This window comes from Podarcis gaigeae, assembly GCF_964106915.1.
Source record: "Podarcis gaigeae genome assembly, chromosome: 18".
NCBI lineage: Eukaryota > Metazoa > Chordata > Lepidosauria > Squamata > Lacertidae > Podarcis > Podarcis gaigeae.
In genome coordinates, this window is record NC_139696.1 from 7749132 (window position 1) to 7775243 (window position 26112).

Here is a 26112-nt window from a genome sequence, read left to right on the forward strand (position 1 = left end):
GAGAGGAAGCTATTCTTGAAATCTAGGTAAAAGTTCGCCGTGTGACATAGCCCAAGAGAGGACTTTGCACCTATGGGCTCACTGCCCACCCCAGACTGGGAAGAAGCAGGTGTGGGCGGTGGTGGTCAAAAGCTATTTAGATAACGGTTACTCAATTTGACCCAGCGACGCCAATTCCTTCTTTTTGCCCATCAACGACCAGTCTTTGTCCCATTGGTAGACTGGATGAGGGGAGGGGTTTCTACTCCCCTGACGCTGGTATTTTTTTGTTTTGTTTAGTTGGAGTTTAAACTTTGCTACACAGTGGAAGGAGGTTTCGGGGCAGAGGGACCCAAGGGAGACAGGAGGAGAGAAAAACGCAGCCGCCGCCGAGTTGGAATAAAGGCCGCTTGGCAAAAGCCACGTCGAAGGAGGCAGAGGTCGCCGACACACGGCTGGGGTGAGTTGGTGCACTTTGGTTTGTGGCAGGATTTGGTGCAAAACCCTCCACCGCGTCCGCCACCGTTTGACCCAACCTGGGCCATCTTTGGAAACCTGAGCAATGCAAACAAGAGGACGAAGGTCAGGATGGAGACGGGAGGGTGGAGGGGAGATTGGACATTGAGTGGTGTATTGAGTTAAGCCTGTTTGCCGCTTGAGCAAGCAAACAACAAACAGTTTGGGTTGCTTCTGGCTCAGATCCACACCCTGCAGATCCTGCTCAGAGTAGACCCCCCGAAACCAACAAACCTAGGGGTTGCTTCCAATTTTAGTTCCACTTGGAACAGACCTACTTACTGGAATTACTTGACCTAAGTTAGTCGTGCTTGTGAATTTCAGTGGGTCTGCGCCGAGAACGGCTCAGCCCTGATCCATCACGTTCATGAACTTTGGTGGGTCTACTCTGCGTAAGGTGAGCATATGACACGAGCTTGCTTGGATTAACAGCCCCAGCTACTGTGACATTTGCGTTTGCTTGCAATTATCCTTTTCAAAGCGGGGGAACATGTTCAAAATTGCAGAAGAGTAATGATTTTGTAGGTAGGCATGAACTGGAAAATTGTGCATGCATGAATTCTGCTCGCGGGGCCTGAATTAGCTTGTGCCTGTTGGAAGACACAGATTTACCCACCCGGGAAGAATGGCAGATGAAGTTGATGGACTATATGGAACTGGCGGAAATGACTGGCAGAATCCGAGACCAGGGAGAAGAGTCGGTGGAAGAAGACTGGAAAGAAATTAAAGATTATTTACAGAAATACTGTAAAATCAATGAATGTTAGAAAAATATTGGAATGAAGTTATATGGCTTTAGCAGAAATGTTATAAGGAACTAAGTACAAATAGATTGTTAATGTATTAAAGGGAAAAACAAGGTTAGAATATGTTAAGATAAATTACAGGACAGAAAACAGAGGAAGATGGAAAGGAATTGCTGAAACAGTTAATTGAAGTGGAATACAAAAAGGGAGGTGTGAGGAGGTCGCTGAAACAAGGGAATGAAAGATAAAATATTGAAATTATTGGATGTGTTTTTAATTGTCTTTCTTTTGTTTTGTTAATTCAATGTTTTAGGGTTGGTGTTACGTAGTGGTTTTGTTTTTGTATTGTATCGTATTGTTTTGTTTAATTCTTTTTCTTTTTTTTGTAATCTTTAAACTGTTAATAAATATTATTATTTTTAAAAAAAGAGAGCTCCAGAACGGGAGCCAAGTGGGCTCTCTGCCCAAACGCTCGCCAAGCCCAGACCGGCTGGGCCCTCTCTAGCTGAGCAACTGCAGGTGTTCCCCTGCAGGAGCATCCCTGCATGTCTGGGTAGGCTTGCCTTAAAAAAAAAAGTTTTAAGCAGGCACTGAAAAGAGCAGGGTTAGGGTCAATAGGCAGGCAGTTCCAAAGTATAGGCACTGCCATGTTAAAAGGTTGGTATTTTACAAGTGCAGGACAATTATTACTGGCACCTGCGCGAGTTCCTCAGATCAAAGTAGTTGACTGGACACATCCGGAAGTCAGTAAGGTGATCTTTCGGATAAACTGGCCTCAAGCGTTAAGGAGTTTCTATACTAGTACTGAGGGACGCGGGTGGCGCTGTGGTCTAAACCCCTGAGCCTCTTGGGCTTGCCGATCAGAAGGTCAGCGGTTTGAATCCCTACGACGGGATGAGCTCCCGTTGCTGGGTCCCTGCTCCTGCCAACCTAGCAGTTCGAAAGCACACCAAAAGTGCAAGTAGATCAATAGGTACCACTCTGACGGGAAGGTAAACGGCGTTTCCGTGCGCTGCTCTGGTTTCGCCAGAAGCGGCTTAGCCATGCTGGCCACATGACCCGGAAAAACTGTCTGCGGACAAATGCCGGCTCCCTCAGCCTGTAAAGCGAGATGAGTGCCACAACCCCATTAGATGAGGGCTAATATACTGAGCTCGAACCCCGGGAAGAGGGAGGCACTGAGGACGAATGGTTCCTGTGGTAAAGACTTTGGATCAGTCTTTGTCACTTGACGCTCAGAAAGAGTGTCTTTTACTAGCTGGTGCGTCAATGACAGACATTCCTGGATGGCGAAAGGCTGGCCGTGGGGTGATTCATCCATGGGACTCCATGAATGCCATGTGCCTGGTCCTGAAGCCCCAGCCGGTACAAAAAAATGCTGCAGCTAGACTTCTAATGAGGACAGACTTAAAGCATGGGTAGGCAAACTAAGAGGGACGCGGGTGGCGCTGTGGGTTAAACCACAGAGCCTAGGACTTGCCGATCAGAAGGTCGGCAGTTCGAATCCCCGCGACGGGGTGAGCTCCTGTTGCTCGGTCCCTGCTCCTGCCCACCTAGCAGTTCGAAAGCATATCAAAGTGCAAGTAGATAAATAGGTACCAGTTCGGCGGGAAGGTAAACGGTGTTTCCTTGCGCTGCTCTGGTTCACCTGAAGCGGCTTAGTCCTGCTGGCCACATGACGGTTTCGGTTTAAGAACAGACTTCCGGAACGGGTTAAGTTCGTAAACCGAGGTACCACTGTACCTGACTTTTAGAAGACATCTGAAGGCAGCCCTGTTTAGGGAAGTTTTTAATGTCTGGTGTCTTATTTTTAATATTTTGTTGGAAGCCGCCCGGAGTGGCTGGGGAAACCCAGCCAGAGGGGCGGGGTATAAATAAGTAATTATTATTGTTGTTATTGTTATTTCTGCGTGGTGATGAATGCTGTGGATCTGGCCCACAGTAAAGTGGTACCTTCGGTTAAGAACTTAATTCGTTCCGGAGGTCCGTTCTTAAGCTGAAACTGTTCTTAACCTGAAGCACCACTTTAGCTAATGCGGCCTCCTGCTGCCACCGCACCGCCGGAGCACGATTTCTGTTCTCATCCTGAAGCAAAGTTCTTAACCCGAGGTACTATTTCTGGGTTAGTGGAGCCTGTAACCTGAAGCGTATGTAACCCGAGGTACCAGTGTACTGAGCTTCTGGCCATGCTGATTCATCTCTCTCTCTCTCTCTCTCTCTCTCTCTCTCACACACACACACACACACACACACAGACATGACTGCCGCCAGCCTTGACAGCATGGAGTTGCTGGACCTCCTCTTTGACCGACAGGACGGGGTCCTTCGCAGCGTAGAGATTGGGTCAACGGCGACAGCTTGGATGGGACTGGAAGACAGCGTGAGTTTAAAAGCTTGTAGCAACACTGGAGCAGAGTGGGAATCATGGAACAGTAGGGTTGACGCGGGTGGCGCTGCGGGTTAAACCACTGAGCCTAGGGCTTGCTGACCAGAAGGTCGGCGGTTTGAATCCCCGCGACGGGGTGAGCTCCCGTTGCTCGGTTCCTGCTCCTGCCAACCTAGCAGTTCGAAAGCACGTCAAAGTGCAAGTAGATAAATAGGTACCACTCCGGCAGGAAGGTAAATGGCGTTTCCATGCGCTGCTCTGGTTTGCCAGAAGCGGCTTAGTCCTGCTGGCCACATGACCCGGAAGCTGTACGCCGGCTCCCTCGGCCAGTAAAGCGAGATGAGCACCGCAACCCCAGAGTCGGCCGCGACTGGACCTAATGGTCAGGGGTCCCTTTACCTTTAGGGTTGAACAGGATCTCAAAGGGTCAGTCCAGTCCAGCCCCCTGAAATTCAGGGATCACTCTTGCGGGTGACACCCACACTACAAAAGCCTGGTGTCTGGCCCCTCTCTCTGCCAAGCAGTGGCCAGAGCACATGGGGTCACCCATCCCTAGTTATCCACCTGAAATATCCTCGGAGTTGAGTGTGGATTTCATGCTCTTTATTCAGCTCATAGTAGTGAGGAGGAATGGAAGTTTCCCCGAAATGTGTGCTTTATAAACATTATTTACACAATGGGCCCCACGTGATTGGCTAACTCCGGGATTCTCCTGTAGGCCAATCAGGTTGTGGATTCACTTCCACCTGGAGTTGGATTGGGTGGCTCCTGTGGACCAATCAGTCTGCTGCATTCTGAATCCTATTGTTCTAGGACCAATCAGACCGTTGCATTCTGGATCCTATTGTTCTAGGACCAATCAGACCGCTGCATTCTGAATCCTATTGTTCTAGGACCAATCAGACCGTTGCATTCTGGATCCTATTGTTCTAGGACCAATCAGACCGTTGCATTCTGGATCCTATTGTTCTAGGACCAATCAGACCGCTGCATTCTGAATCCTATTGTTCTAGGACCAATCAGACCGTTGCATTCTGGATCCTATTGTTCTAGGACCAATCAGACCGTTGCATTCTGGATCCTATTGTTCTAGCACCAATCAGACCGCTGCATTCTGGATCCTATTGTTCTAGGACCAATCAGACCGTTGCATTCTGGATCCTATTGTTCTAGGACCAATCAGACCGCTGCATTCTGAATCCTATTGTTCTAGGACCAATCAGACCGTTGCATTCTGGATCCTATTGTTCTAGGACCAATCAGACCGCTGCATTCTGAATCCTATTGTTCTAGGACCAATCAGACTGTTGCATTCTGGATCCTATTGTTCTAGGACCAATCAGACCGCTGCATTCTGAATCCTATTGTTCTAGGACCAATCAGACCGCTGCATTCTGGATCCTATTGTTCTAGGACCAATCAGACCGTTGCATTCTGGATCCTATTGTTCTAGCACCAATCCGACTGCTGCAATATGGATCCTATTCAACCTAGTACATAACAGGCACCAACATAGGGTCTCCACTTTGGAGAGCAGAAGACACTGCAAAGACGCTTGTGCTTTGCATTGCAGGCATCCTTCCTCCTTCATCGCCAAGATGGATCTCCCTTCCTGTCCTCCTCCTCCTTCCCAGAAGCCCCTTGCCCTCCCCCAGAGCAGTCTGACCCAGGCAACCTCCCAAATCTCCAGTCTCTGGTCACAACTGGTGCGAGAAAAGTTTCACTGTCTTGTTAACTAACCACGATGGCTCTCTTAACAGCCCTAGTTAGGCCAGGAATACCTTTGCAGCTTATATTCTCCCTTCCTATCACAAATAACCCCCAAATCCTAGCATTTATTGATTTTAGTGTTTAGGGGGACAACCCCTTCCAGTTCTGTAGCACCATGAATTTGAACAGCTGTGGCACCCCACCCAAGGAAAAAGTGGGAACTGTAGTTTTCCATTCAACACCCAGCACCCTTAAACTACAGTTCCCAGGCAAAGCTCTTTCACCAACAGGGAGGTCAGGCATCCTTTTTCACCGACTCCTTACCATATTTTGCGCTCTCCTCTTTCACCCTCATGAAGAGGTTCTTCAGTTCCTCCTCACTTTCTGCCATCCAAGTTGTGTCATCTGCATATCTGAGGTTGTTGATATTTCTTCCGGCAATCTTAATTCCGACTTGGGATTCATCCAGCCCAGCCTTTCGCATGATGAATTCTGCATATAAGTTAAATAAGCAGGGAGGCAATATACAGCCGTGTGTCGTACTACTTTCCCAATTTTGAACCAGTCAGTTGTTCCATATCCAGTTCTAACTGTAGCTTCTTGTCCCATATAGAGATTTCTCAGGAGACAGATGAGGTGATCAGGCACTCCCATTTCTTTAAGAACTTGCCATAGTTTTCTGTGGTCGACACAGCCAAAGTTGGTTGGATAGTGTTTGTGCTGGTCCCATGGGCTAACCAAGAGGCGAGGTCCAAGTCCGGTCTGAACTCAAAGGTGCAGTATGGAGGCAGTCCGTAACAGCTGAAGCTAGATGCAGGTCAGGTAGTCAGGTGAGGTCAGGAGCTCCGGCAGGAAAGCAGGACAGGGTTCAGGCAGGAACTGACAACCAACAAAGTTGCTCCTGCAACTTGGGACTGGGGCTGTCTGACTTTTATCTGCCCCGAGGCATAGGGTGGCCCCGATCCTCAGGTGACTCGCCTCTCCTGGTCTGAGCCTCTGCAGCTCAGGAGAGGCTGGAGGGTTACCGGACCCAGAGGCAACCTCAGCTTCCTCTGATGGGGCTGAGAGTGGAGCACCTGCAGGCAATGGGTCCTCCACCACCTCAGGAGCCAGAGCAGACTCAGCTGATACCTGCCCCTGAGGACCCAGCACAGGTGAGGACCCTTCAGGCTTAGGCCCCAGCCCCGGCTCAGCTGGTTCTGGAGGCGGGGAATCCTGTTCAGGCTGGGATCCCTCAGGTTCAGCCTCCGAATCCCAGGCCATCACAGTGTTCTTGAAGCTACTAACATGAGTTTGACCAAACTGCAGGAGGCAGTGGAAGACAGGAGTGCCTGACGTGCTCTGGTCCATATGGGTCACAAAGAGTCGGACACAACTAAATGACTAAACAAACAACTTGCCTGTCTTTTTACAGCGTTTGCTGAAAGTTCAAGAGAACGAGGATTTCATCAATTCTATCTTGGGGGCCCCAGATGCTGCCCTAGACTCCCCAAGCTGGTCCCCGGCGGCCAGCGACAGCGGTCTCTCCGAGGATCCCAGCTCTGACCAACTGGACAGCCCCCCTCACTACGTGCCGACGGGCAGCCCGGGGGCCTACTCGGACGGAGGCTCGCACAGTGACCTGGCTTACCCTGCCTACCTGGACTCCTGCCAGACCCTCCCGGTTCTGAAAGGGCCGGGTGCGGAGCTGAGAGAAGCGGAGGTGTCTATAGACTTCAGTGAGTGACCCCTTCGTCTTTCGCTAGACCAGCTTTGCCCAAAGCGGCTTTGGAAAGTTGGTATCGCTGGATCAGCTGCATCAGTTTCGTTCATAAAATGTCTTCTCCCTCCTCCTCCTCCTCCTCCAGACCTTGTTTAATCCATTTCTTTATGGTCAAACAAAAACCTTGCTTATTTCTTTCGTTCCGATTGTTCCTTGCTTAGAGTAGGAGGTGGCGCTGTGTTCTGGACCACTGAGCCTCTTGGGCTTGCTGATCAGAAGGTCAGCGGTTTGAATCCCCATGACGCGGTGAGCTCCCGTTCCTCTGTCCCAGCTCCTGCCAACCTAGCAGTTCGAAAGCACACCAGCACAAGTAGATAAATAGGTACCACTGCAGTGGGAAGGGAAACTGTTTCCATGCGCTCTGGTTTCTGTCACAGTGCCTTTGTTGCACCAGAAGCAGTTTAGTCCCGCTGGCCACATGACCCGGAAAGCTGTCTGTGGACAAACGCCGGCTCCCTCGGCCTGAAAGCGAGATGAGCTCTGCAACCCCAGAGTCACCTTTGACTGGACTTAACCGTCCAGGGGTCCTTTACCATATTTTTTTTTACCTTACCTGCATGAATCACTCCTCTCCACGGCTTGGCTTTCTCTCCCAAGTTAAGCTCAGAAAGAGACAAACCTGATCTTGAAAACTGGGTGGTGTAGTTGTCTCTGCACAGCAACGGTTTGCAGGCATCTGTGTCGCTGCCAGGAGATCCCCCCATACGTTATTGGGGTGAGTGGTGGGTGAGAAGCAAGGCTGATGGGCTGAGCCTCCGTACGATCCTGCGGCTTGCACATTTCTCATTTGGGCTGCAAAGGCAGAAAGAAGCCGAGCTGAGGGGTACCCTGCGAACTTGTCTTTTTTTACCTTGTTTTCGTCTCCCTGCAAAATGCACCGGAGCAAACAGAAGGGAAAGTGGACATCACAGGAGCTTCCAGAGAGCTTATTTCTCCAGCATCCGTCTTGATTTGTTTGCAAGGAGATTAGATGGCTGTTTTGCGTCCGAGCAACTGCTGCCCTGGCCCTGTCACTTTGCTTATCTCTAAAAAGCCTGACCTTTCGAGGGAGAAGGTTCCTCCTCCAAGACCTGGCTGCCAATTTTAATTGCATCACCTGAATCTTGTCAGTATGTGATGGAATCCCACACCAAATACGGGGACAGCCAAGGCAGTGCCCTCGGTCTCCAGGACCTGGTGTTAAGCGCATTGCTTAGGATCAGAGAATTGTAGGGTTGGAAGGGATCTCTGAGGGTCATTTAGTCCAACCCGCTAAGAGGCAGGGATTGCAGCTAAATAATCCCTGACAGATGGCCACCCAACCTCTTTAAAAACCTCCCGTCAACCACTTTCCGAAGCAGCCCAGCCCACTGTCAAACAGCTCTTACCGTCGGAAAGCTCTTCCTAATGTTTAGTCTGAATCTGATGGGTGACACCTGGCTGATGGGTGACACCTGGCTTGAGAGCAGTACATGTGAAAAGGATCTAGGAGTCTTGGTTGACCACAAACTTGACATGAGCCAACAGTGTGACGTGGCAGCTAAAAAAGCCAATGCAATTCTGGGCTGCATCAATAGGAGTATAGCATCTGGATCAAGGGAAGTAATGGTGCCACTGTATTCTGCTCTGGTCAGACCTCACCTGGAGTACTGTGTCCAGTTCTGGGCACCACAGTTCAAGAAGGACACTGACAAACTGGAACGTGTCCAGAGGAGGGGAACCAAAATGGTCAAAGGCCTGGAAACGATGCCTTATGAGGAACGGCTAAGGGAGCTGGGCATGTTTAGCCTGGAGAAGAGGAGGTTAAGGGGTGATATGATAGCCATGTTCAAATATATAAAAGGATGTCACATAGAGGAGGGAGAAAGGTTGTTTTCTGCTGCTCCAGAGAAGCGGACACGGAGCAATGGATCCAAACTACAAGAAAGAAGATTCCACCTAAACATGAGGAAGAACTTCCTGACAGTAAGAGCTGTTTGACAGTGGAATTTGCTGCCAAGGAGTGTGGTGGAGTCTCCTTCTTTGGAGGTCTTTAAGCAGAGGCTTGACAACCATATGTCAGGAGTGCTCTGATGGTGTTTCCTGCTTGGCAGGGGGTTGGACTCGATAGCCCTTGTGGTCTCTTCCAACTCTATGATTCTATGAATCTGCGTTCTAGTATTTGAACCCATTGTTTCGAGTCCCACCCCTCTGGAGCAGCGGAATGCAGATGCTGAAACAGGCATGGCTCACCTGTGGCCTCTCCATCCAAAATCGGTCATTTAAAAATAATCTTTTAAGTTTTAAAAGATTTAAAAAATTTAAAATAATCTTAAATTTTAAAAATAATATTAATGCACTTTAAAAAACCCTGTTTCTCCTATTGATCCTCTGCCGAATTGCTTGCTCCCTGATTATTATTTATTTACTTACTTACCATTTTCATTTTTTCTAAAAACATTTTAATCCCCCTCCAATTACTCTCATAGGCCACCCGCTGTGACACTGTGATGCCAAAAACTTTTTTTTAGGTGGGGGGGGGCTCTTCAAGCCCTTCCCCAGAGTTGTATATATGATTTTTTGGATGGGTATATATGATTGCTGGGGGGAGGTGTTTGTTCGCCTCAGAACATTGGTATCACTTTAACTTACTGCGTTCCATCATACCTCTCCTCCCTTTTGACTGTTGCCCATAGACTGGCCTTCACCAAAGCGAGGTTCAACGTTTTTCCCTCCAACGTCCTGAGGCATAGATTCTCAAAGGGCCAAGCCCCCGCCATGTGCGAATGTGATAAGGAGACACCGGAGTCGCTCCAGCACATTATGTTCACTTGCCCCCTGTTCAATGTGCCACGGGCAAATTTGTTGGGATCAATCATACAGAAACTAGAGGGTACCCCATCAAAATCCCACCTTGCCCAAATCTTGCAGGATAAGGATACTCATACGACCCTGAAAGTGGCAAGGTTCCTGGTCGCTGTCCTTACCCAAAAGAGACGCCAAGGAGCACTACAAGCTAACTAAGGCGTAGTATGCCATTCTATCTTATAGTATTTTATTGTTATAGTGGTGTTTTAGCGGCTGTTTTCCCCACGTGCACAAGTTGTTATTTATGTGTCGTTTTTACCTGTATGGGCCTATGGCTGTAAATAAAATTACTCTACGTAAAATTACTCTACGTTTGGATGGGTGGGGGGGGGGTGTTAATTAATTTTTTTAAAAAAAATTCCAAAGATCCAATATTGTGATACTGTAATGCCAAAAGCTTCTTATATGCCCCCCCTCCTAGTTTTTTAAAAATGCAACAGCTCTGAGCGTTTTGTTTCCTCTTTTTCAGATATGTGGGAGACAGGATTTTACCCGGAGGAGAGGCAGGAACAAGCCGCCCCCCAGCTGAATTCGTGCACCCTGACCATAAAGGACCTTCTGCTGTCAAACAGCTGTGAGATGGTGAGACTCTCAATGGAGCTGACTTTTAAAGCCCTAAACGGCCTCTGTCCTGTATACCTGAAGGAGCGTCTCCACCCCCATCGTCCAGCCCGGACACTGAGGTCCAGCGCTGAGGACCTTCTGGGGGTTCCCTCCCTGCAAGAAGTGAGGTTACAGGGAACCAGGCAGAGGGCCTTCTCGGTGGTGGCACCCGCCCTGTGGAACGCCCTCCCGCCAGATGTCAAGGCAATAAACAACTATTTTACTTTTAAAAGACAAGTGAAGGCGGCCCTGTTTAGGGAAGCTTTTAATGTCTGACACTGTATTGTTTTTAATATGCAGTTGGAAGCCGCCCAGAGTGGCTGGGGAAACCCAGCCAGATGGGCAGGGTAGAAATAATAAATTATTACATTATTATAATCAGGCTAAAGCTCTTAGGAGGCTTCCGAGAAATCTTGGTTTGCTTTTACAGTACAGTGGTACCTCGGGTTACGTACTTAATTTGTTCCGGAGGTCCGTTCTTAACCTGAAACTGTTCTTAACCTGATGCACCACTTTAGCAGCCACACCACCGGAGCATGATTTCTGTTCCTATCCTGAAGCAAAGTTCTTAACCCGAGGTAATATTTCTGGGTTAGCGGAGTCTGTAACCTGAAGCATACGTAACCCGAGGTACCACTGTATTGTCTTCTGTTGAAGAACCTAGTAAGCGGCCATCTTCGGCTTTGATTAATGTGCCCCTTTGTCATGTCGCAGCACCAGCAAGGCATGAACCCATCACTGTTGAGACAAACCCCCGGGACCTGTCAGGAACTGGTCCTGACCGACGATGAGAAGAAGCTATTGGCCAAGGAAGGAGTGACTCTACCCACCCAGCTGCCTCTCACCAAGGTGCGTCAAACTTCAGGCCCAATGCTACACCAGCCAAAGGCTGGACCATCTAGTCCATCATCCTCTTCTTGCATTGGCCAGCCAGAGGCCTCAATGATAATGCCCCAATTTCTGGAAACCACAGGAGGAGAGAGGGCTCTTGTGCTTGATTCTGGCTTGCAGGATTCGCACAGGCGTCTGGGCGGCCGCTGTGAGGACAGGATGGTGGCTTAGATGGGCCATTGGCCCAGGGGCGTAGTGGGGGAGGGGTGTCACAGTCTGGTTCACGGGCGATCGAAGTCCTGGCAGGGGACGTCAGGACCGGGGGCAAGATGGCGGGGAGGGAGCAGGAGCGGGGGTCCAGAAGCCAGGAGCCAAGGGTCTGAGGGTCAGGAAGCAAGGAGTCACGAAGTCAGGGGTCCGGGGGTCAGGAGGCAAGGAGTCACGAAGTCAGGGGGTCGAGGTTCAGGAGGCAAGGAGTCACGAAGTCAGGGGGTCGAGGGTCAGGAAGCAAGGAGTCACGAAGTCAGGGGTCCGAGGATCAAGAAGCAAGGAGTCACGAAGTCAGGGGTCCGAGGATCAAGAAGCAAGGAGTCACGAAGTCAGGGGTCCGAGGATCAAAAAGCAAGGAGTCACGAAGTCAGGGGTCCGAGGATCAAGAAGCAAGGAGTCACGAAGTCAGGGGTCCGAGGATCAAGAAGCAAGGAGTCAAACGCAGTAAGGCAGGAAAAGTGTCGCTGTGGCAAAGAGCCGAAGGGAAATACTGACCTTATATCCTTTCCTGGCTCTTGCCACCAGGTGCTGTGAGTTACCAATCAGCCTCACCTTGCCTCTTCAGAACAAACTTAGGAAGTCCCCAGTCCTGCAAAGTCCTACTGGTCACAGGGCCTGGCTCCTGCATGCACACGACAAGGGGGCTACCAAGGCAATTGCCATGGGCACACACACAAAAATATGGGGGCACCTCTGCATCTGCCATCCCAACCGGAGGCACTCCTCGTCCCACCTGCCTGCCTCACCTGATGTCAGGGACTTGGTTGAATCAAACGCCTGGGAAGAGTCCGACTTTGGAAACAAAGGAATGCCTGTACAAAGGGAGACTCTGGAGATGAGGAATTGCAGCCTCAGCCAGAGCAGGAGTGGGCCAATTCGGCCCCCTTCACCAAGAGTTTCCAGACTCGGAAAGCTCGCAGGCAGAGGGAGGGGAGGAGATAGATGGCATTGAGGGAGTTGCTATGCAACCAGGAGGCAGGCAGTGTTTAGAGCAGGGGTTGTCAACCTGCTCCCTACCACCCACTAGTGGGCGTTTCGGTATTCTAGGTGGGCGGTGTGAGGTTCTACGGCACAAGCTGAATCCTCCTATCGAGCACTGGTGGGCAGTAAGGAAATTTTACCATCAAGAAAGATGCACAAACAAGCAACTGCACCCTAGGCCAACCCCACTTTCTCTCACCACCAAAGGAACACAAGCAAATAGCAAAGAGAACTGACACAAAACCCCACACATACATTAAGCAAATTAGAAACATCGCCTCCTGACCCCACTCCCGCTTGCCTTTTTCCCCCCCTCCACCTCTTCCCCTCCTTTTCTTCTTAATGTAACCCTGATGTCTCAACAAATGAAAATGACCTATGGAAATAATTATTATTATTATTATTATTATTATTATTATTATTATTATTATTTATTATTTATACCCCGCCCATCTGGCTGGGCCTCCCCAGCCACTCTGGGCGGCTTCCATAGAAACCAAAAATACAGTAAAATATCACACGTTAAAAACTTCCCTGAACAGGGCTGCCTTAAGATGTCTTCTGAATGTCAGGTAGTTGTTTATCGCTTTGACATCTGCTGGAAGGGCGTTCCACAGGGCGGGCGCCACTACCGAGAAGGCCCTCTGCCTGGTTCCCTGTGGCTTTGCTTCTCGCAATGAGGGAACTGCCAGAAGGCCCTCGGAGCTGGACCTCAGCGTCTGGGCTGAACGATGGGGGTGGAGACGCTCCTTCAGGTATACTGGACAGAGGCCGAAAATGTAACTTGAAAAAAAGAGACATTGCGCATACCTTTGTAAACCAAGAAAACTTTAATAAAACAGAAAAGAAAAGAAACATGCATTAGTGGGCGGTAGATATAAAAAGGTTGACTACCCCTGGGTTAGAGGGATCTTCGTTTGATAGTGGGGGGGGGGGGATGTTGTTCACCCACCTTCTCAAACCAGAAGATCTGAAAGAGTTAAAATGCAACGGAAGTGTAAGAGAGGAAGGACTGGACTTCGTGCTGTGCAACAGGGGCGGAAACTCAGAGTGACCAACTTGTGGCTAAGGGTGGCAGGCCCGGAGCCGCTCTCTGGATGTAAATCAGGGGTCAGCAAACTTTTTCAGCAGGGGGCCGATCCACTGTCCCTCAGAACTCAGGGGGGGCCGGACTATATTTTGAAGAAGAAAAATGAATGAATTCCTATGCCCCACAAATAACCCAGAGATGCATTTTAAATAAAAGAGCACATTCTACTCATGTAAAAACATGCTGATTCCCGGACCATCCGGTGGCCGGATTTAGAAGGCGATTGGGCTGGATCCGGCCCCCGGGCCTTAGTTTGCCTACCCATGATGTAAATTGTAAATAAACGTAAGAAAACTGCCAGAAACTCATTAATTTCTTGCTTGCTTGCTTGCTTGCTTGCTTGCTTGCTTGCTTGCTTGCTTGCCTGAGATCATTACACACCTGAGTATCATGCCAAGCTGGACCATAAAGAAGGCTGATCGCCGAAGAATTGATGCTTTTGAATTCTGGTGCTGGAGGAGACTCTTGAGAGTCCCATGGACTGCAAGAAGATCCAACCTCTCCATTCTGAAGGAAATCAGCCCTGAGTGCTCACTGGAAGGACAGATCCTGAAGCTGAGGCTCCCAGACTTTGGCCTCCTCATAAGAGAAGAGAAGACTCCCTGGAGAAGACCCTGATGTTGGGAAAGATGGAGGGCACAAGGAGAAGGGGATGACAGAGGACGAGATAGTTGGACAGTGTTCTCGAAGCTACCAGCATGAGTTTGACCAAACTGTGGGAGGCAGTGGAAGACAGGAGTGCCTGGCATGCTCTGGTCCAGGGGGTCACGAAGAGTCGGACACGACTAAACGACTAAACAACAACAACAACATCATGCCAAGCTGTTCCTGGGAGAGAAAGGGCTTTTGTGTCCCTCTCCCATGGTTTGTGAATTTCCACAAGTTAATTCACTAACCCGTATAGAACTGCAGTACAGAAAGCGGGGGAAACGAGAAATTGAAATGGACCTATTTTCCCATGCCTACCTTAAGCTGGCTGCAAAAGAATAAAAATAAAAATCTTGTTAGTGGCCCCATGACTAGAATGCAGTTGTTAAGCTGTTTCCTTTGCCCCTTACAGTATGAGGAGAGAGTCCTCAAGAAGATTCGCCGAAAGATCCGGAACAAGCAGTCGGCGCAGGAAAGTCGGAAGAAGAAGAAAGAGTATATTGACGGACTGGAGAGCCGGTTAGTCATCTTTTTGCGCCCTCTTCCTGCAGAATTTCTTCATAGTCTGATAAGGAAGGGGGAAAGTAGATGTGAAAGTTGAGATTTTTGAGTTAAGTGTTCAGTTCAGTATTTATTTATTTATTTATTTATTTATTTATTTATTTATTTATACTTTTCAAATTTATACATTTCGTTAGTTTTACAATCAATTTGACATCCTAAAATTTGACTTCCTTCCCCCTCTTTCTGTGGTTTCCTAAATTTCTTTCGTTCTTTCCCCCCCAATGTGCTTTTTATTAGTTTTCTTACTTAACAAACACACACAAGAAATTAACAAATATGCTGAAATAATAACAAAAAAAACCATACATACATAAATCCATACGTTCTTACAAGAGAACATATGTCACCATATTCTTAATTCCCAATTCTTTATCTTCCCCAATAGACTTCCATCTTCCTCAAAGTGGGTCTGTCTTATCTGTTTAATAAACTGCTTCTTTAATGGTTTCGCCATTTCTTGTTATCTGAATACTATACTTATAATCCATATTATGGTTTGCAAAAATTAATCAAAGCATGTCCGGGTTTTAACTTGAGGGCACTGGTTTTTTAAAAATATTCTTTATAAATTTCCCACTCCTTTTTGAACTTTTGGTTTGGCTGTCTCCTAATTGTCTCCGTCATTTTTGCCAGTTCAAGATATTCAAATAATTTATCCTGCCATTCTTCTTTTGTTGGTACTAATTCTGCTTTCCAATTTCTGGCAATTAATATTCTTACTGCTGTTGTAGCATATAAGAATATTCTTTTTGTCATTTGGAATATCTGAATCTAAAATGCCTAAGAGGAAGGCTTCTGGTTTCTTTATGAAAGTTTGATTAAATATTTTTTAATTCGTCATATATAATATCCCAAAATTTCTTTTTTTTTTTTTGCAACCCCACCACATATGAAACAGTGTCCTTCTGCCTGTTTACACCTCCAGCATGGATTAGATCTCGTTTTATACATTTTGGATAGTTTGCTGGGAGTTATATACCACCTGTAAAACGTCTTCAAAAGATTTTACTTTTGTGTATAACAGGCCGTAAATTTCCATTCTTTATTCCATAATCTTTCCCATGCCGATAGTTGGATATTTTTACCAACATCTTTCGCCCACTTAATCATTCCTGCTTTCACCTCTTCATCTTTCACCTCCCATTCTATACATTCTAGATATGTACAGTGGTGCCTCGCAAGACGAAAATAATCCGTTCCGCGAGTCTCTTCGTCTTGCGGTTTTTTCGTCTTGCGAAGCACGGCTATTAGCGGCTTAGCGGATTAGTGCTATTAGCGGCTTAGCGGGCAGAGCAGATCAGCTGATAAGCGGCTTAGCGGATCAGCTGTTAAGCGGCTTAGCAGATCAGCTATTAAGCGGCTTAGCGGATCAGCTGTTAAGCGGCTTAGCGGCTTGGGAAAAAGGGGGGGCGAGGAAAAAAACCCCGCAGGAACTCGCAAGACATTTTAGTCTTGCGAAGCAAGCCCATAGGAAATTCGTTTTGCGAAGCACCTCCAAAACAGAAAACCCTTTCGTCTAGCGGGTTTTCCATCTTGCGAGGCATTCGTCTTGCGGGGCACCTCTGTACATTCTATAATCTCCCCGCTCCTCCTCATCAGAGAGGAGCTGATCTGCCTGAGAAAGAATTCCCCAATCCTCTGATTCAGAGAGAGACCCAGATGGACCAATCCGCCACTTTTTCATTTAGGGTTAGGGATTGGGTTTTGTTTAGTTTAGTTTAATGGGTTTAGGTTGCGTTTTGTATTGTCTATATATTGTATTGTCTTTCTTCTCTTTTGTCTTCTTTTCTTTTCTTTTCCTCTTTTGTAATCCTTAAAAGCAATAAATATTATTAAAAAAAACAAAAACAATCCGCCACTCCCTAGCCGCAGTTCTGACGAAAGCCCCTCCTGCAAAGTTGTCGCTTGCATTGGAAAGTGAATCTGCCGCTGGCACCAATGGAAGCTTTACGATCCGTTCTCTCTGCCCCTCGTGCATAGATCTTGCCGCCTTGTTTTCTCAGCCGACAGGACGTTGTTTTAAGGAACTTTTAAGGGGTGGCCAAACTTCTTGCTTTCCTTTCCTACTCACCCGTTTTGCCATCTTCCAGGATGTCTGCCTGCACAGCTCAGAACCAGGAGCTGCAAAGGAAAGTCGTTCACTTGGAGAAGCAGAACTTGTAAGTCATTTCCTGCTTCCATTGTGGTGTTTAATTTTGTTTTTTAACCGGGAAACAATTACTCGCACGGGGGGGGGGGGTGTGGATGGAGAGCGACCACGAGATATTTGTACCTGCACAGATGTAGGAAGTGTGGAGGACTGAATTTAAGAAGAGAAACGTGAGGACGCCAAAATGGACAGAAACACACCCACCCCTAGTTATCCACCTGAAATATTTTCGGAGTTGAGTGTGGATTTCATGCTCTTTACTCAGCTCATAGTAGTGAGGAATGGAAGTTTCCCTGAAATGTCTGCTTTATATACATTATTTACACAAGGAGCCCCATGTGATTGGCTAGTTCCGGGATTCTCCTGTAGGCCAATCAGGTTGTGGATTCACTTCTACCCGGAGTCGGATTGGGTGGCTCCTGCGGACCAATCAGACTGCTGCCTTCTGGATCCTTTTGTTCTAGGACCAATCAGACTGCTGCATTGTGGACCCTATTGTTCTAGGACCACTCAGACTGCTTTATTCTGAATCCTATTGCTCTAGGACCAATCAGACTGCTGCATTCTGGACCCTATTGTTCTAGGACCACTCAGACTGCTTTATTCTGAATCCTATTGCTCTAGGACCAATCAGACTGCTGCATTCTGAATCCTATTGTTCTAGGACCAATCAGACTGCTGCAATTTGGATCTTATTCAACTCAGTACATAACACCACCTAATTTCTTCCCAGATCCCTCCTGCAGCAACTGAAGAAACTCCAGGGACTGGTGATGCAGTCAAGCAGTAAGGCAGCCCAAACAGGCACTTGTGTTGCGGTACGTGGTAGTGTGTGTATGAGGGGATGTCATGTGGGTGTCGAAGAAGCTGATCTATTCCCCCTCCCTGCTGCCTCTTTTCAAGACAGGTTTTGGGATGAGTCTAGGGCTTGGGTGAGCCTGTGCAGCCCGGGCCAATGATGGAGAGAGACCCCGTGACCCTTCAGAGGTTGCTGGGCTCCAAGTCCTACTCAAGAGTGGGCCTGTGGAAGTTAATGGGCACGACTAAGACTAAACCACAGAGCCTCTTGGGCTTGCTGATCGGAAGGTCGGCGATTCGAATCCCCGCGACGGGGTGAGCTCCCGTTGCTCGGTCCCTGCTCCTGCCAACCTAGCAGTCTGAAAGCACGTCAAAGTGCAAGTAGATAAATAGGTACCACTCTGGCAGGAAGGTAAATGGTGTTTATGTGCGCTCTGGTTTCCATCACGGTGTTCTGTTGCTGTAGAAGCAGTTTAGTCCGCAGATAGCTGTCTGCGGACAAACTCCGTCTCCCTCGGCCTGAAAGTGAGATGAGCTCCGCAACCCCAGAGTCATCTGCGAATGGACTTAACTGTCAGGGGTCCTTTACCTTTTAAGACAGACACCTGACTCTACTTTCTGCCCCCCAACCCTTTCAGGTCCTGCTGCTTTCCTTTGCCCTGATTGTCTTCCCCTCCATCAGACCTTTCACTCACAACAAAGCTGAGTTGGAAGGAGACTTCATACCTGTGAGAGGTGAGTGATGGGTTGGGTAAAAATGAGTGGCTGACAAGCACACACATACACACAGTTAATTGCCAGAAGTACTGAATATCTGATGCACGGAACATCTTGTTTTGTGTCTAGTAGCTAGGGATTGAGGAGGGAATGATTCCGTACATATTTAATGGCAAACATACCTAATTTGGAGCTTTCAAATCATTGGAGGGGAGGTTTTTCAGCAGAGGATGGGTGGGTAACCCAGTCAGATGCGCAAGGTGGTATTATTATTATTATTATTATTATTATTATTAATCTCAAGTTCCAAGATGATCAAGGGCCGGGAGACCAAGCCTTATGCCAACTATTTCTTTTTTTAAAAAATCATTTTTATTGATTTTCCAATGAAAAACATCCAATTAATATATCCAATCATAATACTCAAATTAAACCAAAAAAACTAAAATAAAAAAGACCAAATTATAATTATTAATTTTTCGGAGATCCCCACGGTCTGGATCTCTGAAGCATATCTCCACATCTCACTCCTGCCTCTCCTAATCGTTTCTATATTTTCCACATCTCGATTTTGACGCTTTGTAATTCCCCGATTCTCAGTCATGTCAAACACTATGTACTTTCATCCATTGAATACAGCTTTGTTAGTATATATTTTCCCAACTGTCTATCAGTGCAGTTTCCTCTGATTCCATTCTGATCTGGGATGTATGCCAATTATTTCTTTATACGTTTTCCAAATGATTACACATTAGTTCAATGTACCGTATTTTTCGCTCTATAAGACGCACCTTTCCCCTCCTAAAAAGTAAGGGGGGATGTGTGTGCGTCTTATGGGGCGAATGCAGGCTGCGCAGCTATCCCAGAAGCCAGAACAGCAATAGGGATCGCTGCGCAGCGCTCTCTCTCGCTGTTCTAGCTTCAGGGATAGCCACGCAAAGCCTCTTGAGCGCAGCGGGGGCGCTCCTGTCTCTTTGCTCAAGCATTGCTTGTTTTCCTCCTCTATTTTTTTTTTAAAAATAATATTTATTAAGGTTTTAAGGGTTACAAAAAGAAAAAGTAAAAACAACATATTAAACACCAACAAAAATGACACATCATAATAAGAAAAAAAAGAGAGAGAGAAAAGAAAAAAACAAGGAAAAATAAGAAGACAGAAAAATAAAATCCATTAAAAAAAATAACACTTCGAATCTTCCCATAACTTATCTTTCGTTAGCGTTAACTATTTCAGCAAATCCTTTCCATCTTTTCCAATTTTTATCCTGTAATTTAATATAACTTTACTTTCCCTCCTTTCACCAATTAACAGTCTATTTTTTCCTAATCCTTTACTTTCTCTATTTTCTATCATATTATAAATAACATATTTTTTTAACCTTATTTCCCATTAAGACTAAAATACTTATATATACTTAACTTCTTGCTTGTTTTCCTCCTCTAAAAACTAGGTGTGTCATATGGTTGGGTGCGTCTTACAGATTGAAAAATACGGTAATACAGGGATTGGAAACCAAGCCTTATGAGGCATGGTTGAGGGAGTCAGGTATGTTTAGCCTGGGAAACAGAAGACTGAGAGGCGACAGGATAGCAACCTTCCTGATGGGAAGAGCTGTTTGGCGGGGTGATGGACTCCCTTGGAAGGTGGTCTCTCCTTTGGAGTTTTTAAAGCAGAAGTTGGGTGGCCAACTGTCAGGGATGCTTTCGTTGAGATTCCCACGTTGCAGGGGCTTGGGAGTTGTAGGAGTGCAAATATCCAGAGTGTGGGGATCAGATGGGAATACTCTGAGGAATTATAAAATATGCATCAAGCCATTGTGTCCGCAATGAAAGTTGACTGGGTTTGATTCATTGACAATACTTTCTGATCAAATCCCACAAGCCTCTGCATTTCTGGCCATTTTCTCTATTGTTCATTTTCTATGCCTGACAGGCACGTATCAGCATTCTAAACACAGGCCAGTTGCTTCATCAGGCATCCTGAGCCATAAAAGATAGTAGCTAGCTTCTCTGATGTAGTTTGTTAATCTTTAGATAGATCTTAAGGGCCAGGAAGGGACACAGGTGGCGCTGTGGGTTAAACCACAGAGCCTAGGACTTGACGATCAGAAGGTCAGCGTTTCGAATCCCTGCGCCGGGGTGAGCTCCCGTTGCTCGGTCCCTGCTCCTGCCAACCTAGCAGTTCGAAAGCACGTCAAAGTGCAAGTAGATAAATAGGTACCGCTCCGGTGGGAAGGTAAACGGCGTTTCCGTGTGCTGCTCTGGTTCGCCAGAAGCGGCTCAGTCCTGCTGGCCACATGACCCGGAAGCTGTACGCCGGCTCCCTCGGCCAATAAAGCGAGATGAACGCCGCAACCCCAGAGTTGGGCACAACTGGACCTAATGGTCAGGGGTCCCTTTACCTTTTTAAGGGCCAGGAAGAGTGTTCACAAAGAGATGGTAAATTCTTCACAAAGAGATGGTAAATGATAGCGATCCTTCCTTCCTTTATTGCTGATTATGACCTCCAGGGTTGCTGAATGCATCCTTCCTTTTTAGTTCTGTTTTATATACCCTAGAAGTATGCACGCTTAATTAGTTTTTGCAGATTTTGTCCCCACGTGGAGTTTGTTGTAATGCTCAGAGGAAATCTGAGTGGTTCTTACGAACACTGTGTAAAGGGTTCTTTAGTTAATATAATGACCTGGGCCAGAGGGTGGACAGGAATTATTATACGCACTCCTCCCAGAGCCTTGCGGGTCAAGCCTCTGTGAGTCTAATCCTTCCTTTGTAAAGGGACGCGGGGGGCGCTGTGGGTTAAACCACAGAGCCTAGGACTTGCCGATCAGAAGGTTGGCGGTTCGAATCCTCGTGACGAGGTGAGCTCCCGTTGCTCAGCTCATGCTCCTGCCCACCTAGCAGTTCAAAAGCACGTCAAAGTGCAAGTAGATAAATAGGTACCACTCCCGCGGGAAGGTAAATGGCATTTCCGTTCGCTCCTCTGGTTCGCCAGAAGCGGCTTAGTCCTGCTGGCCACATGACCCGGAAGCTGTATGCCGGCTCCCTCGGCCAGTAAAGCGAGATGAGCGCCCCAGAGTCGGTCACGACTGGACCTAATGGTCAGGGGTCCCTTTACCTTTAATCCTTCCTTTGCTTTGGAATGACACAGGAGTAGATCATATGATTCTATGCTTCTCTGAAAGGCAGACCCCTCGATCTCTGAGCCCCGCTGAATATTCGAGCCCATGTGCCCCTCACGGCGCTCATGCCTTGCCATTCTCCCCCTCTTCCCAGTTTTTTCCAGGTCCCTCAACAACGATGCTTCTTCCAGGGTTGCCTACCCCATGGCAAAGGAAGCCGACCAGAGCTCCAAAGAGCCTGAGAAACCCCTCTGGACCCAATATGCCCACAAAGGCCACACGGAGCAGGATGAAACCCTCAAAAACCTGGTCGCAAGGCACCACGTCTTGTCAAGGCACCACGACGCAGGAGAGGCCGTGGTGAGCAACAGCACCGAGCCTTTGCACGAGGTCGTCTACTCGCACTTGGAGGGACTTGAAGGCCCCAGGGAACACGTCGGGCACAGCTTGGCATCCACCTCCTGGGCAGAATCTGGCCAGCCCAGCAAGGGGGTCCTGGAGCAGGCTGACGAGTTGTGACCTTCTCTCCCTGCTGCTTTCCCCTGTACGGCATTTGGGGACTTAATAGGGGGTGGTGATGGGGGACAGGGCTGGATATGTGTAGAACAAACTGCTTTTTTCCCATTGAGCAGGGAGGGGGGAAAGACATGGAGGCGCTGTTTGCAAGAGAGCAAGCAAAAAGTGTAAAGTGGGTGGCCCGCTTTCTTCTCACCCTCTTTGTGATAAGCTTCAGAAAAGCCCAACTCCCTCCCCCCAGTACCTGCGGTCAGCAGAGGGCCTCATGCAGAGTCTTAGTCTAAGACTCGTTGAGTCCATCCTTCCTCTGCCCACTTGACATCTCTCAGCAATTCCTCCTCTGCTTTAATAATAATAAAATTTTATTTATACCCCGCCCTTCCCGGTTCAGAAAACCGGGCTCAGGTCGGCTAACAACAAATTTAAAACACTTAATTGGTGCAACAAAAAACAGCATAAAATACAGTATAAAACGGGAACAGCAATAAATTCAGAATTCAAAAATCAATTTAGGGGGGAAATCCATCCAATAAACATTAGATGATCACCAGGGCTAAATGGCTAAATAAGTCCTATTTGGGCCAGTGAGGAGACCAGGGAGAATTAGCTGTGGGATCCCAGAGCGGGTAATCTTCATTAAAAGGGGAGGGGGAAGGAAGGAAGGGGAATAAAAGATCAGGCTAAGTTCAGATTGAAAGCCAGGCGGAATAGCTCTGTCTTACAGGCCCGACGGAAGGAGGTTAAATCCTGCAGGTCCCTGGTCTCATGGGACAGGGCATTCCACCAGGTCGGGGCTATCACTGAGAAGGCCCTGGCCCTGGTGGAATATAATCTAACTTTCTTAGGGCCCGGGACCTCTAAACTATGGTTATTCATGGACCTTAAGGTCCTCTGCTGGGCAGACCAGGAGAGGCAGTCCCGTGAATACGAGGGCCCTAAGCCACAAAGGGCTTTAAAGGTCAAGACCAGCACCTTGAAGCTGACCCTATACTCCACCAGGAGCCAGTGCAACTGGTAAAGCACTGGGTGAATATGCTCCCATGGCAGGGACCCTGTAAGGAGCCTCGCTGCAGCATTCTGCACCCGCTGGAGTTTCTGGGACAATTTCAAGGGTAGAGCGAATTACAGTAGTCAAGCCTGGAGGTGACCGTCGCATGGATCACTGTGGCCAGATCGGGGCGGGAAAGGTAAGGGACCAACTGCTTAATGTGGCGAAGGTGGAAAAAATTAGAGGTTTTGTCCCGACATTGCGCACATGTTTTCGAGTATATTCCTTTGCAGCCGTGAGGACTAGAAACTCCCAAATGAAAGCTCGGCTGGGCAGGAAAAAGCAGCGATTTTCGTCCTATCCTGGGTTTGTCTCAAACAGTGCTGTTCCTGTTCTGCTACAGTTCGGCTTCTGGAAAAAAACAACCACCATGTTCTTTCTTTCGCTATTTGCTGTAGCCCGGAAGTAATGTAATGAATTGTGTAATTAATCTCAACGGAAGGCAAGCATCAGAAGATAATTGTTTATGTAATGTTCATGGACTTAAAAAAAAAAAAATCATTGCAAATACCACTTGTATGGGAAATAATTTATAATGAATTGGAAAAAAATGTTTAAAAGTACATTTCAAAAAAACAACAACCAGAGACCTTTTTGTTTGGGATAATTCAGTTGGAAATTCTCAGGTGTCAAAAAAGACTATTTTTGTATGCCACTACTGCGGCCTGTGCTTTGTTAGCCCAAAAATGGAAAATGAGCGAGGTCCCAACTAAAGAAGAATGGCAACTTAAACTGATGGAATATGCACAGCTTGCAGACTTAACATATAGAATAAGAGAACAAGAAGAACATACGTTTAGAGAAGATTGGAAAAAGGTTTATTGAATATATGGGGGGAAACTGTGTACGCTTGAAAACGCTGGCAGCATTAAGATAAATTCAACAGTGTAAATAAGTTCTAATGGATATAATAATGGAATACTGAATGGTATGGTTTCTGTAAAATATACAGGGATTTATGATATGTAAAATGAACCATGGAAAGAGAAGAAGGGAAGTCATTGACATTTTAAGGTTGTTTAATGAATGTTTTAAATTGTAAAATAGAAAACTTAATAAAAATAATTTAAAAAGAGCAAAATACCACTTGTATTGTCTTGTGTGATTTTCCGTTCCTGACCTCCGAAGAACGCACAAATTGCAGAAATGTCCGTTTCTGCTTCTGGCAGAATTCTGTGACCTTGCCAGTGAACCCTGAGGTTCTTAGGGAGCTGAATTCTCTGGCTGCATTCTCCAGCTTTTGTGTGCACCTTTACAGAATCGCAGCAAGGTTACACATCCCTGGTTACACTCTTTTCTACTGTAGAGTTAGAGCTGAGAAGCTTCTACAATCCAACTCCTTGAGCCAGTTTTCAATAAACAAATATATTTTCTTACCTTTTGTTGTTGTTGTTTAGTCGTTTAGTCGTGTCCGACTCTTCGTGACCCCCTGGACCAGAGCATGCCAGGCACTTCTGTCTTCCACTGCCTCCCGTAGTTTGGTCAGACTCATGTTTGTAGCTTCGAAGACACTATCCAACCATTTCGTCCTCTGCCGTCCCCTTCTCCTTGTGCCCTCCATCTTTCCCAACATCAGGGTCTTTTCCAGGGAGTCTTCTCTTCTCATGAGGTGGCCAAAGTACTGGAGCCTCAGCTTCACGATCTGTCCTTCCAGTGAGCACTCAGGGCTTACCTTACATTTCGTTTTATCCGGGGCTTCTTCCAGCGGTCTCCCAACTAGTCAAGTTCGACACCAGTTTTGTTTTAGGCACTCCTGAACCATTTGGCCCCTCTCTGAAAGCAAAACAAAACCCCCCAAAAAACATACCTCCTGTGTTTGCATGCTCAGGCCCCACAGCGCCGTGCCGTTAAAAAGCACATCCTACCACTCTGAGCAGTCATGGCTTCCTGCAAGGAATCCTGGGAAATGTTTGTTAAGGGTGCTAAGAGTTCTTCAGAGACCCCCTTATTCTTCTCGCAGAGCTACGATTCTGAGATTTCCTGTCTAAAAAGTCGCCCGTCTGAAAGCCAGGGTGTTATGTACTGAGTTGAATAGGATCCAAAATGCAGCAATCTGATTGGTCCTAGAACAATAGGATCCAAAAGGCAGCAGTCTGATTGGTCCTAGAACAATGCAGCAGTATGATTGATCTGCAGGAGCCACCCAATCCAGCTCCAGATGGAAGTGAATCTGCAACCTGATTGGCCTACAGGAGAATTCCGGAATTAGCCAATCACGTGCAGCCTATTGTATAAATAATGTATATAAAGCAGATACTTTGAGGGGACTTTCATTCCTCCTCACCACTATGAGCTGAATAAAGAGCATGAAATCCACTCTCGAGTATATTTCACAGGGCCTCATCAAGAATAAAGGGCTACTTGTGAAGAGATGCTTCCTCGCGAGGAGACACAACTCAGATAGCTCTGGTGGCCAATCAGCTGTACCTAGCTTAGCAGGCTCCTGGATAAAAACCTTTAGTTCTGGGGAAAGCTGCCAGAACAATTCCCATATTCCAGCTTCTCGACCGGTTGGGACGCCTTGCTGGGAACCCGATTTCCACGTTTGCATGACCTTGTCCTGTGAGTGGGCTTCATTGACCCAAACCAACATGACCTGACCTCGCTCTCTGGACCATCCTGTAAGTGGACTCTTGACTCCTGACATCCTTATCCCCCTCTACAGCAGGGCGCTCTGCCTCCCTCTCCACAAACATATTGCAATAAAAGTCATCCAGCTTTTCGGGTTCTTCTGGGAAACTCTGGCCCTTGTTGGCCAAGCAAAGGAGAATCCTTAGAGCCAAGTGAGAAACCTCAGCTCAACAGGGAGAAGACGTTTTATCTCTCTAGAAGAAAACAGATCCATAAAGACAA

The 26112-nt window shown here is 47.3% G+C and overlaps 2 protein-coding genes and 1 long non-coding RNA gene across 3 annotated transcripts in view; 2 read left to right on the forward strand and 1 right to left on the reverse strand.

The window, feature by feature from the left end:
- CREB3L3 (cAMP responsive element binding protein 3 like 3) lies at positions 1-24340 on the forward strand. The gene is made up of 11 exons (XM_083720558.1): positions 1-109; positions 280-439; positions 3497-3621; positions 6752-7055; positions 10395-10507; positions 11243-11377; positions 14761-14867; positions 17003-17071; positions 17795-17879; positions 18498-18594; positions 21850-24340. Exons 3-11 carry the CDS (start codon positions 3499-3501, stop codon positions 22212-22214), a joined length of 1398 nt encoding a protein of 465 aa, XP_083576684.1. The 5' UTR covers positions 1-109; positions 280-439; positions 3497-3498; the 3' UTR covers positions 22215-24340.
- The window catches only part of LOC310835758 (protein-lysine 6-oxidase-like), a 390424-nt gene that overhangs the window by 311435 nt on the left and 52877 nt on the right, over positions 1-26112 (forward strand). The window lies entirely within an intron of this gene.
- LOC310835912 lies at positions 23453-26082 on the reverse strand. Its single transcript, XR_014559789.1, has 2 exons — positions 24932-26082; positions 23453-24636 (listed from the first exon to the last, which is right to left on the reverse strand). It is a non-coding gene; the product is annotated as an uncharacterized lncRNA (long non-coding RNA).

Coding starts and splice junctions, on each gene's coding strand:
- CREB3L3 (XM_083720558.1), top strand. CDS start 3,499: ATGACTGCCGCCAGCCTTGACAGCATGGAGTTGCTGGACCTCCTCTTT. Junction 3,622..6,751: donor GGATGGGACTGGAAGACAGC/GTGAGTTTAAAA, acceptor GTCTTTTTACAG/CGTTTGCTGAAAGTTCAAGA. Junction 18,595..21,849: donor AGACTTCATACCTGTGAGAG/GTGAGTGATGGG, acceptor CCCTCTTCCCAG/TTTTTTCCAGGTCCCTCAAC.